The 14,042-nt window shown below is 32.4% G+C and overlaps 1 protein-coding gene across 1 annotated transcript; it reads left to right on the top strand.

Annotated features, from left to right (window-relative positions):
• The first annotated feature begins 11,562 nt into the window (after positions 1-11,562).
• On the top strand, positions 11,563-13,073 carry LOC121125504 (uncharacterized). Its single transcript, XM_040720700.2, has 2 exons — positions 11,563-11,739; positions 11,802-13,073. Exon 2 carries the CDS (start codon positions 11,805-11,807, stop codon positions 12,855-12,857), a length of 1,053 nt encoding a protein of 350 aa, XP_040576634.1. The 5' UTR covers positions 11,563-11,739; positions 11,802-11,804; the 3' UTR covers positions 12,858-13,073.
• The last annotated feature ends 969 nt before the right edge of the window (positions 13,074-14,042 follow it).

The raw sequence follows: 14,042 nt of genomic DNA, 5'->3' as shown, positions 1-14,042 counted from the left end.
GCCAACGACTCTATAGTTCCGGCACCACTGGTCCAAAGGAACAATTCGGTCTAGACAAGTCCAAAGGAAAAATCAGTCTTATTTAAAATTCGGTCTAAACCAATTTTACATATAAATTTTTCATGAGGTCATAAACCATAAGAATTTTTGTATCAGTCACTATTTATTTGGATCATTCCGGTTCAGTCTTAGGACTGGTCCTTGGGACCATTGGTACTTTGGACTGTCAGTACTAGAACTGATTAAAAAATATACATGTAGTTGAGAGATGTTATCAAGTACCAAACTTTGTCAGTTGAAGAACTGATATGCTGGACTGAACTGCACCAGACCGTGACTGAACTGGATGGAACTGTAGTCTTCAGTCCTAAATAAGGATCGACACAATATTAGTCATAATTATTGTTGTGTCAGTCCTTATTTATACGGTTCAGTCCATTCTTAGGACCGGTCCTTCGGACTGTCAGTACTAGATCTGATTTAAAAAAGAAGAAATATAGTCGAGTGATGTCATCAAGGACCGAACTTTAAAAGTTTGACAATTAATATGCAGGACTGAACTGGACGTTTTTTTAATCAAATTGTAAACACAGTACAATAAGATCATACGAATTTTAAAGCAAGATAGCTCGGGCGATGTTATATTAATACAGTATCTGTACTAGAACATATCATGTACTTTTTAGATTTTCGAAGTTATCCAGATATTTATCATCTATGTAAGGTCTCTGTTTAGTATAATGAAAACATCAAAGACGGTTGATCTAAAAAAATTGGTCTCTTACCGTATATGATAAAAAAATCGGTCAATAGAGTGAAACCGAACCGAAAAAAAGTTTTCTGCTGTACCAAGTCTCAACACTAAAAAATCCTTTGTATAACCGAGCGCTAGGTGGAAAACAATAAGCTCTAATTGAATTTAAAGACGTTTAAGTTATATTACATTTACGGCCCCATTACTCTATGGTTAAATGTATATTAATTAGTATTATTACTTATAGATTTATGAATCACTATCTACTATAAAAATGAACCAAATATGACTAGATTCCAGCTAAACAATTTCCTTTTTTTATTAAATAATAGGAACATTAACAACATCCAACGTTATGGATATGATAAGATAAATTATTATATCTAAATTAGTTTTAATACTTTAGTTTTGGATAGGTCTAAAAACACTGCAATCCCATCAATCCGGTCCTGAAACATTTATTATTCTTAGGACCGGTCCTTATCGGTCTTTTGTGGAAACTACAACAGCTGAAACTACGTAGTTACTTAATACTAAAGGACTCAAGGGAAAGAATGGACACTCAGTAAAAGAAGAGCTTGTTTTTTCTTCTCTTTGTTGATTGGCTTAAAATTGTCAGCTGCTACAAGGTTGACATTGAATCTAGAATAAAAGGGATGAATCACGGATATTGAAATCACACAACCTCGTTTTTGCTGAGGGGAAACCTTCAATAAATAAATCTTTGATATTTGGTATGATTTGGGGACAAGCCAAGGAACAAAGTGATGTTTCTTGATATACATGGGGATTCTTAAAAAAAGTATAAGACTTCAATAAAACATTTATATTTATAATATAGAAAACATTTTATTAGCATTATATAAACCAATGAAAACCAATAATAATACGTTCAAGACTCCAGTTTAAATAATAATGCATCTCAAAGAAAAAAAAAATTGAGCATTAAAAATAATATTTCACCCTGAATACAGAAATGCACATTTACTTATATCAATATTATAAAATACTATAATATTAAATACAATAATTGAGCACAATGAATTCAAGATACATTTGATAGCTTATTCACTCTTCTATTTGCTCCAGGATCCCTATGTCTTTTGATTTTTCTATTTTCTTGCTCATTAACAGAGAGAACATAGCTTTTCACTATGAAATTAGACGTTTGTAAGCTATTCATTCAATCAATTTAAAAATCATCATATCATTTTATTAAACATATAGCACGTATGAACAAGGTTCATTGTATATCATTCGTCTTTCTCTATCCTTATTTATGGTGAAGAGAGCAAAATTCTTAAAATTTAACTTATTGGTATACGAGTAATTAGAAAAAAAGGAATTTCTCAATTTTCGTAATCACCTCTTTTGGTTCCACATTATAGTTTTCCTACCCAAAAAATAACTTTCAAATATGATGTAACGTTATGAATTGCATCAACAATCCTAACTTTATTTGAACTCACGAAATACACCAACTTTGACACTGGAAGCTTTTTATGATTTTGATAAGGATAAAAAGTAAGCTCTAGCGCTTGTTGAGTTGATTAGAGGAGTGAAACACGTCAATTTGTGCATTTAATAATTCCAATTAGAATATGCCGAATTCGTATGTCACCTTTGGCAAGATTAAGAAGTGTGTTTCGGATACAAAGCTAGATGGAACATTATCTTTTTTAATTTGCTTCTTTTTAATAAGTCATGACATGTAGAAAGGAGGATTTTTTTATCCGATAGATCGTCTTCAAAGTCCTATTTCAAAAAATGTAATGAGTCCACACTTGAGTTATAGTAAGTGCCTAATCCTTTCCACAGATATCTTTAGTCCATAGCCTTCAAAGATTATTTGAGTCCGCAATATACTAGGCTTTGGAATCCAAGACGAGTCACAAGACTTAGCTATGAAGTCCAAGTCAAGTCTCCAGTCTTTGATTGTGAGATCGTCTTTAAAATATAGACTCAAGTCCAACTCGAGTCGCAAGTCTCGAGACCAAGTACAAGGCTTGTACAGTATACATACATACACTAGCATGCTCGTTTAATGAAGCTCTACAATTTTGAGGCATAAAAAAGTCGGATACTCCAAATAAAATTGCTAAATTAAATTGAATGTAGAAAAACGAGAACGCTTTTATGTATGTCTGGGGCGTAACAACATTTTTTTTTCTAATATGTCATTGGGAATCATTGTACTAAAAGTAAATTAACTGCAACATTTATAGAATTAGAAAACTAACAAATTATATTTCGAAGACAATATTTTAATATAGTTAAAACAGAGTTTTTAAACTACATTTAACACTCGGGTATTTTAATTCATCCTAACAATTTGAATTCAATGCCATTAATTGACTGTAATATCTCTTTAAAATATTGTCTTTTATTTTATAAATATAAATGATTGACCCTTTGTATATATTATTCCTGTATTTTTCAAAAAAATAAATAGTTTTTTAGCTAAAGACCAACTTGTAGGCGATAATGAAAAAAAAATTAGAGGCAAGGTTAATAGAAATACTATTAAAACTATACTATTGCAACCAGTAACACTAAACATATTATTTAACTTAAATATCTATGCAATGTTAAGTACTTTAAATCCACACAAAAAAATCAGAAAGTAAAATAAAAACAAAGAGTTTTGAGAATGTGTTTCATTGAATACAAGCTAAATTAAATTATTATTCCGAAAAAAGTACATAAATAATAATTATGTACTTTTTGATTAGTTAATTTACTTTTATATGAATATTATTATCATATTATATATCAAGCGTCTGCAGAGGTGGAACCTTTAAGTTTTTCCGTATTTCAAAAAATTCCCCTGAGTTTGCATAGTCGTGTTTCTAGGACAATTATCCCGTGGACAAATTATACATTCATTATTATAATAACAACTAATCATTAATAAATCCTAAATGTATAATCTTCTTTGGAGGATATTCACATGAGGAAAAATCAAAGAACAAAATAATTAGTGGACTAAACAATGTTTTCTTAGCAAAACGTTGATTGCCAATGGACAGCTATTGATGTGATCTTCAACATTGCTCATCGGAATATTTTTTTTTTAAATGACTCTTAACCTCTCAAAAGTTGCATATTAGATATTAAAGGACTCAAACCCCTAATAGAGATGAGTAAATAATAATGATTTGCCTAGTATTTATGTCGTTACTGTTGATTTTTGTCCGTCCACTTTTTCTCTTGACCTACATCTAAATATTTTTCAAAATGGTTCTAAATAATTATCCAATGATATCTATAGCTAGACTAAAACTTTTTATATATGTCCAAACCTAAATTATTACAATTCTAATGTTTTGGTCAATTGTTCCTTCTTTTTGGACGCCGTCAACTAATTCGTCACATCATCACTCTATGGATTTTATCTATATGGGCACTATACGAAAAAAACTGAAAATAAACATGGTCATCCAGAAAATTTGAAGAATTTTGGGAGGAGAACAGCATAGCTTTTATGACGTTTCATTAGATTAGCTGCGAGCATCTATCATAACAAGAAAAAATAACTCCACAAATCCTCAATGTTACTTTTCGTCTTTCATGCATTAGTGATTACTTATACTTCGATGTTCTCTCGTCAAGAATAAAAAATAATGATAAAAGCTATGGAAAATAAAAACATCTTTTCAGATGCAACAATAGAAATTTGCTCCCTCTTCAATTTTCATATTTTTTACATCTATGGTTATTAACCGGTCTCACTTATTTTCAAAAACGGTAGGCGGAGCTTGAGAAAGTCCATTTATAAATCAGATCCTCTTCTTACAACTCGTCCGGGGATCTTTTTATAAATTCATGATATGACCGGTAAAAATGGAATAGTTGGTTACCTTAGTTCACGGTATTAACTCGCTAACACAAAAATACCCCATGATTTTTTTGTCAGCTGTCGATTCCCTCCTCTCGCTTGATACGTCATTGCCAATGTTGATAATCCTGTAGAGAAAAACGCGTGCAAGGAGAGGGGGGTGAGAGAAAGACTTATGGTATCATTGTCCAGTGACTAAAATAATAAACATATTCTTCTATTAAGAACTTTATCAATTACCACCTTTATTATTCAATATCAATATAATGTTAGATACTGATAGTAGATAGAGAACTGAATAAAATGCCTAAAATAACGTCTCTTTCTCTCTGGATTTCTGGAAATGGGGGCCAAGAAATTTGGGAATACTTACCGGACGAGAAACCGATGGCTTGTCGTATTCATTTTTTTAAATCTTACCATAAAATATGATTCTATTTTAGCTAAAAGTATCAAGAACTATAACACACGACTCATTAAATGGTCACAACAATGGGGGTAGTAGCTTTGGATGGTTCGCAACTAGTTTGTATGACACTAGTTTCTTCACTTAAAGACTTTGGTATGATCATTAGGTTTTCCAATATTACATAGTCAATAAATATCACTTAAGGATTAGTTATGGTTGATAAGCTCCAAGAAAACTCATAAAAGGCAAAAACAACTGCTTAAATGGTCACAACAACGGGGGTAGTTGCATTGGGTGTAGTATTATAATTAGCAATTGTGTGTATCCTTCATGATAATAGTATGTTTTATAGGCATAAATAACGAGGAAAAAATATTTTTTGATGATCTTAATTATTAGTTATATGATTACAATTGTTTAATTTTGTATATCTATACAAAATAAATGTATGGTGGTTTATTTTTAGTATGTAGATTATATTTAATTTAAGCCTTCATTTTTAAACTTGGAACTTCAAATATATTTTGAAATACTCTACTTTGTCGTTTTATTAGTTATTAATCTCAGAATATGGTTCATAATGAATTACAATTTCATGGAGTGTAACGTTTTCAAATCTACTGTAACGGATAAAAACGTCTAAGTCAATTATACGTAGTATATCTTCATTAAATATTTTGCTAATAAATACTTTTGTTAGACCCTCAAAAACATAATAAAGCAGGCAGCTGATAGTCACACCAGTATTTCAAACAATGATACCATAGGTCTTTCTCTCCCCCATTGCACGCGTTTTTCTATACAGGATTATCAACTTTGGTCATTGCTATTTCATAATTATTCTTTTTGATAAATAAACAAAGTAATAAGTAAAGCAGTCCCTGTATAATATAAATATCGGCCATTTATTATTTCCATTATTGAAATATTGTTATGATTTAAACTCTCATTGTCACTCTCAATCTTAGGTTCCAAAAATGGTACTACCCATTTCTAATAGAATATTTGAAGAACTGTAGGAATCGTCATTATCACTCTTCTGATGTAGTTCATTATGAAATCGTATACATAGTACGGAAACCAAAAATAACGTTGATATTATTCTCACCCTCAATAAATTTGAAATTAGCCACAACCCATGAATTTTAAAATAAATAATTCCAATTACAACTTTAAAAAAAAAATATAGGCTAAATCAATAAGTTGAAACAGACTTCAATAGACAAAAATAAATTTAAAAGGACCATCTTCATATCATCATATATGTATTAAATATTCACATTAATAGTTAATAGAAGGTTATCGGTTGGTGCTTTTATTTAGGAGATAAAAAGTAATAATGGGACGATTAATCGGAGATCCGATGTTTTTTCTGGAATCGGTATCGCGAAAGTAATGTTTAATTTGCGATTTCGATTCTTATGCATTATTATTTGGGATTCTTTGTTTGTCTTTTTCGAGCCGATTATATCATGTAAATCTTCCAAGACTGACTTCCTTTCTCTGTGAAATTTAGAATTTATGTTTTCCACATTTATGTTGAAACAGTTGATTTTTGTCCAATTTGTACTCTTAATTTTCGTTCGTTTGATAAGTAATCTTTGTTTTTTTTTTTTAGACAAGCGGGAGTAATCGACATTGCTTGGAATTACGTGGTTAATTAAGCACACACTCAAAATTCCTCCTCAAACCAATAGACATACGACAAAACATAAATTTTTAGGTTAGAAAATTTATCTGCATTAATATAGATGAATGATAATTAATAAATAAACATTTCTAAATGCAGGAGGAAGGGGCGGCTATTTGATATAAATCTGAATGGTCAAATTTGATCTTCAATCTGCTAGCTACTAATTCATTTGGCATATCCTTTAAGATCTAAGCTTAAACACAAGCCCTATTCCTCTAGTATTAAAATTTTAATATTTATTAGTATTCGATCATATACTAATTTTTAAAATCAATTTTCCCTTTTTAAGGATGAATATGAAAAAAATAAAAAAATATTAGCCATCTAAAAACTCGACACATCACTATAAATATTATTTACATTAAATACAATAGATAAATAAAGTAAGGTGACTCATTTCATCAATTGTAATCCATAGAAATTTATAGCAAAAGGGTATATTCCCATCACTAATAAAAAGTAATAATTCCTTAATCAAAAAATTATCTTGACTTTCCTGTGAAGAAATATTGGTCACTTTCCTCGAAGCTCCTCGAAGTTACTGTTATGCAGAGAAATCTATTTAAGTTAATCATCCGTTAATACATGTTAAGGAGTAATTCATGAGTGGACTATTCTCAGTTATATTCTCTTGAAAAATCCTGATCCAAAACGATGTGAACTCTTCGTTATCTTCGTGAATCAGTCCTTAGTCACAAAAGTGACAGATTCTGAGGACTGAAACTATTTCACATAGCCATTTAAATGAGGATGAGTCAGTCGAAACTTATCTAGGAACTATTTCCGAAGGAACAGGAAGACTTAGGCAACGGGAAGAATAGGTGAATTCCTCTTGGCAACTCTAACGTCCTCTGAATACTTCTTCATAAACAGTATTCTCAAAAAAGAGCTTAAAGGGAACAAGGTCAAAGAATTAGAATATATACTCCTGTGACATCATTTTAAAATAACCCAATAATTTAATTTTTACATCCATCACAAGTAAAAAAATCTTGTTTATAATACTTGACAAACTCTTGAGCTTTTGGTTGGATTGCAATTAGCAAGTTTTTATGGCATTGATCCACAACTTCCTCTGATTTATGTCTTTTGGAAAGGTAAACATTTTTATGAATGAGAAGCCTAGAGACTTTATATGTATATGTGGTTGATCTATTCTTGTAATACACCATACTATACATTTGGCATAATGATTATGAAAAATATATTGCAATTATTGACCAATTATAACAAATAATAAAATTAAGCCAACAAAATAGTAGGCCTAAATTCAGTGATATTCTATTGAAAAATAATGTTTCAAAAGCTCTTCGTTATCATTGTGAATCAGTCCATAGTCACAACTGATATAGATTCTGAAATTATTCCACATTACCATCCAAATGAGGATGAGTCAGTCGAAACTTATTTAAGAATCTTTTTTGGATGACCTAGTCTCTCTACCAAACCATGAGTCATCCTCAAAATCATCACCCAGAGGATCACGTTCCGTTGACTCTATGTTGCGTCTTGACGAGGGAGAGACACAAACTTATTTATAAGGTGGAGAGATCCAGGATGACCGAGAGAAATGAGGAGAAGAATTCACGTGGAGGAATAATGTAACACTAGATCATGTGTATTCTAACTATACTCTAATATATTTACAAAAGACGATACTATTTATAACACGTAAAAACACAGTACTTATAATACATAGACGAAGAAGATAAAAACATGTAAGGAGATATTAAATACATAACACTCTATAACAGTCTCAGTCGGCTCACAAACTAACGGCGAATAGTAAATAATAACTAGAGTCTTCCTTTTCGAAGCACGCTTTTTGACAACTAACCTAAACTTCTTTGGTGGCATCCCGGAATCCTAACAAGTATTTATTTCTGAAATAATAAAAAAAAAGAATACTAATGCGAATAGCTCTAATTAGCCCTTGCTGTTTGGATTTAGGCCTCACTCAGTGATCAAGGATAATGAGATTAATGGACTGAATTACTTAATCTATAACAAAACACTAGACAATAATTAAACACATGTATGTATCGGCAAAGAATTCTATATCTCGAATGAATTACGAGTATAGTAATAAAAATAACAGAAACACATGCCTTGCTTTTTGTTGGGAAAAAATAAAGGACTCTAGGGAAAGAGTGGTTAAGAGAAAAATAAACAATTCAATCTAAAAACAAGGAAGACTAGCTAACACCGACCTATAATATCGTGTTATTTTTGTGATGTAGTCTCCCCTATTGTTCTATTTTCATTAGGAGCACGGCGATATCTCGCTAACACAAAAATACCCTATTCTGATTCACGTGAAAGTTCACTTAAAACAGGTGTATATAATCAGGCTTGCCAATAGACTAGATATGCAAAGGACTCGGATTCCAACAGACACCCCAGAAAATGATGGGTTCGTCCGAATACGATATTTTCTGTCCCTGTATCTTCGCATATCCTACTCAATTTTCAACCTTGCCTTGGTTTTTATGTACTTCAGTAATCCTTGGTAACTTTCATGAATTTTTCTCTAATGATTCAAGTTTTAGGATTACTGTATCACCATTTTTGATTGAGTTGGTATAAGACTTCAACTATTTTCTGCGATTACTTAATTCATTTAAATATTCTTGTCCCCATCTTGTCTAAAAACAGCAATTTTTTCCTTGACAAACACATGTTACCGTAGGGTAACGTGGACAATATTGATTCATTTGGGATGGGTATCCGCAGGGGGTTGCTTGGAGGGGCTGTAGCCTTCCCCAAATTAAGGAATTTTAGATTTTTAGTTGAAAATTTTTCTAAATAATTTCATTGTTTGTGTAAAGTTGTGAATTTTGAAATTGTTTTCCAAAAATTTAATATTTGAAATTTAAGTTTTCAAATTTCCCCCAAAAAAAAAAATAAATATATATATATATTTAATCCTGCAGACGTCCTTGTTTGGAGTGTTTATTACACCTTTTTGACGACCATGAATCAAGAGGTTTGGAGTAATAGCTGAAGGTGATAGGGAATCCTGATCGGAAGCTCCCAATTATTATTTATGATTCTTGTTATTTCTCTAATTAAAGTTTCTAAAATAAATCTGAACATATCCATATCTGAGTCTTTTATAAAATTTTTATTCGTTTGGATATAAACATTTTTGTTATATCTATTGTTATATAAAAGAAGCCTTGACACAACTGATCAAGCTCCAAAGAGAAAGAGTGATATTCATAAGCCTGCTGATAAGGGGTCCCCACGGACTTTGAGGACTATATTGAGTTAGCAAAGGAGCATCTGGTCAACACAATCTACTACAAAAGATTAATGAGAAAGGACTGAGAAACACTAAGTAAAGGATATCTCAAGGCTTAAAGGAAATTGGAGTCACTGATGGCATTTCCAAAGAAGATATCAAAGTTGTAAAGAAGAGAACCAAGGCGGGTTTTACCTTCTCCACAAGGTTGACAAAGTAATAAAGACAAAAGTTCCCCCTTCAGGATCGATCATTAGTGGGAACAACTCTATCGCTGAGAACATGATTATGCTTATGGATAATTCTACTAGAGATATAGTAAAGGATATCCCATGCTGTGTCAAAGACACTCCACACTTCTTAAGAGACTTAGAAGAAATCAACAGAGGTGAACTACTTCCCAGTGGCAGTGGTTGTTACTCGCCTTTATTCCAACATACCCCATGAAGGGTGAATGAAATGATTTGAAGAAGACAAAGAATACAGGAAAAGATAAATCAATTCCTACAGCATTTATCAGTTAGCAGATGACATCTTCTTGATATTGATTGGTCCAGAGGAAGAATTCAAGACCTTCATGCAGAAGATCAATGAACTTCACCCCACAATAAAATTCACTTGGTCATATGACTTCCAGAACAAATCCACAACTTTCCTTCAGACTACTATCTCCATCAAAAAAGGCAAGTTGATTACTGATCTTTAGAGGAAAGAATATTACAGAGTTCAGTATTTGCTTCCTTCTTACTTACATCCTACTCGTGTCACTAAAAACATCTCTTACAATCTGGCCCTCAGAATTGTTAGGATATTCAGTGACTCTGAACAAAGAAAGCAAAGGATGGTGGAAATGAAGGAGATGTTGATGAGTAGAAGTGACTCTGTAAGAGTTGTTGAAGACTGTCTGAAGAGGAGAAGAAGCACTCAAACCCAGTGTCAAAGTGGAATGTAATCGAGTTGTATTTCCCATCAAATTTTACCCACAGTTACCAAGTGTTTCACAGATTATTCAGAAACACAGGAATAATTTAGTGAAGGACCCCACAATGAAACAAATCTTCCTATTTCCACCAATTGTTGCATTTAAACAACCAGGATATCTCAAAGCTATGATTTGTAAGGCCAAAGTTCCGGAACTGCCAAGTGATAGGCCTACCAGGTTATATGTGGGGCTCAAAAAGTGCAAAAAGGACAGATGTAATAGCTGCCCATTTCTTGATATTAATAAAGAAGTATGTGCTACTCAATCAAAAACATTAAATATTTATTTTCTCTATTCTGATCATTATACATATAATTCTTTTTATCTAAATCATACAAATCTTTAACATTTTTTTTTAGTAGTATGGCTTCTAGGACACATTATAAGTATAAGTAGAGTGATCTCTTGGGCCATGTTGACAATGACAAAGATGACAGTTCCTTTTACAGTCACCCTTTCTCTTTCTATCTCGAAATTGGAGACAGCGGAACATTCGAATTCAATTATTCCAACCTTTCAAAAAATAAGAAATACCTTTGGTACGTCAAGCCATGGAAAATTAGAATAACTGGAACGCTCACGCGTTGAAAAAAATAAAAGAAAATTTCCGTTATGAGGCTATTATTTTTCCCTCGTGTTTTCATACTCAGCAGCGTATTTACTATATACTTAATACAGATTTGTTCATCATAATTAAAACGTGCGTTGCTGACAACAATCTAAGTTAATTAATATAATATTTGCTTATTTAAATAAAGCTTGTGAATTACTTGTGATTATGGGCTTTTCTATCTTGTCTACGATCTACTTTTGAGCACAGTAAGTAAAATATCCTGTAGCATTTGTGGATATGGGATTAATAATTTAGCTATATATTTCAGATCATGCCTAATAAGTGCTGTGTTCCTAAGTGCACCTCCGGATATGATGGAAAGCCACCCATAGCAAGGTTATCGCTCCATTCTTTTCCACTGGATGAATCCTCAAAAGGTGCCTGGCTTAGAGCCATTCCACGGGACAGCAATGGGACTTGGGCACCTTCCAAGTATTCAAGGGTCTGTTCTCTCCATTTTCACGAGGATGACTTTGTATATGAGAGCGCAGACCACAAGAGGAAATATCGATCTTATGGGGTTGGAGATAATAAGCTTCAAAAACGTTATTTGAAACCCGGTGCAGTGCCTAGTATTTTCCCTAATCTTCCGAAATACTTATCATCTGTCAAAAGTCAACGGCCTACATCGAGAGCTACCTCATCAGCAAGGATTTCTAAGGAAAATGAAGATATCGTTGAAGCTCAACAATCATTATTCCTTAAAGATTCCGTTATTGACTTTAGTGATTTGTGTCTTAAGTGTGGAGATGAAAAATTCCCGACGAATGTTCATTGGAGGAAGACGGAGGATTCAATTCAGTTTTACTGTCTATCTGAGCTGTGTTCTGATTTTGTCGAAATCGAATTCTCAGTGATGATAAATAGTGATTTGACATTTAATTTATACTACAAGAACGTCAACCTAGATCGGAGCTGCGTGAATCACCTCACAACGAATAGAAAGATCACCTCGGTAAGCCTTCTCCAGAACATCCTCTCTCATATGAAGAGTATTCCATTTCCTCCAATGAAAGATATGATTAATCACTTAATCAATGAAGTTGAGAGTATCGTTGAAAATCTATATCCGTCGGATATAGACTCTCACAAACGGAAAAAGTTGATTTTCATAAGAGAGCAACTTGCTTTGATAAACTCTACACCGAAACAGAAGCAATACTCTCCTGTATTATTAGCTACTTCTCTGTTATGGCATAACACCAGCCCAGCTTTATATCGTCAATTATCTCAGGATGGTTTGACTCTTCCTTCCCTAAGTCATTTAAGCAAATTGTCATCAGCATTTACCATGAATGGTGGTTTTTCAAAAAATTCTAATTAATCAAAATTGTTCTAATGGACATATTTTTAAAGATTTATTTTTTAGCATTTGTTGTCAAGTTTTCAATATTATGACCAAGAATTTGTTTAAAAAAATTAATGAATAAATTAATTTGAAAAGGTTGCACGCACGGCAGTGTAAAATCTTGTTGGTAAAATAAAAAAATTGTTTAACTTACTTCCCAATAATATATATGTAGGTTGTGTCTTGTTGTGATATTACGATAGTTTGTTGTGATATTACGATAGTTGTCAATAATTCCTTAATTTATTTAAAATAATGAATAATAGTTGTTAAAACTTTACCACCTCTTCTTTTTCTTAATTGAATTTTGTTCCTTTTTTATATGCGTCAGACTCATGCCGGAATGAATAAAAAGGCGTGAGCGTTCCATGGTCAAGCGTAAGAATATATTGACGGAGGAAGAAGAGAAGGATCTCAACTTTTTCGAGTTATTCGGTTAATTAGCACTTCGAAGGGTCACAAAAGTAGAAATTACAATAATATTAGGGAAAGAAAATGAATTGCTCATCAATTCATAACTTATAATATATTAAATAATATAGATGTAAAGGGATTAAAACAAGTTTATAGATGCTTCATATTCAAAATAATTGATTAATTTACAGACTTAAAAGCATAAGCGATTCAATTTTTCCCTGGAATATTATTGTTATCAATTTACAACCCAGCCTAACACCTTTTCTTATTAAAATTCCTTCATAAATATTAAAAACTAAATTGACCAAACATAAATCAACATTGACCTTTTTTAAAGGATCCAACAGCATCAATGTGCCGCTTGGTTAACGAATTCAACGTGGACGAGATCACCATCAGGAGAGTAGCATGATGATCTTGGCCTTAATAGCTTTTTCAGGCCTCCAAGACATCTCCTCACCGACATATGAAGGCCTTAAGGCTTGAGAGATGCAAAAAAAAGTCATTAATGACTTGAAGAGTCATCCATCGACTGTGAAGATCTTCTCATACAAGAAGAGCTTCACAGTCGACCAGGTTCTGAACCGCAGAAACGACAGATTTATAGTAGCATCACCTGAGGAAGTCCAGGGCACCTTCAAGACAAAACATTCGACCCAAACAAGGTTTTTGGGAGTTGTGGCTTCAGATGGAAAGAAAATGGATCCCTTGTTCTTCAAGCCCAATGAGTAAATCGGGAGGAGG

The sequence above is a fragment of the Lepeophtheirus salmonis genome, chromosome 10 (genome assembly GCF_016086655.4).
Source record: "Lepeophtheirus salmonis chromosome 10, UVic_Lsal_1.4, whole genome shotgun sequence".
Taxonomy (NCBI): domain Eukaryota; kingdom Metazoa; phylum Arthropoda; class Copepoda; order Siphonostomatoida; family Caligidae; genus Lepeophtheirus; species Lepeophtheirus salmonis.
Note: the sequence above shows the minus strand (reverse complement) of the source record. Positions and strands in the feature narration are given on the sequence as shown.

What these genes read in the sequence shown, in the direction of transcription:
- LOC121125504 (XM_040720700.2), top strand. Translation starts at nt 11,805, where the DNA reads ATGCCTAATAAGTGCTGTGTTCCTAAGTGCACCTCCGGATATGATGGA.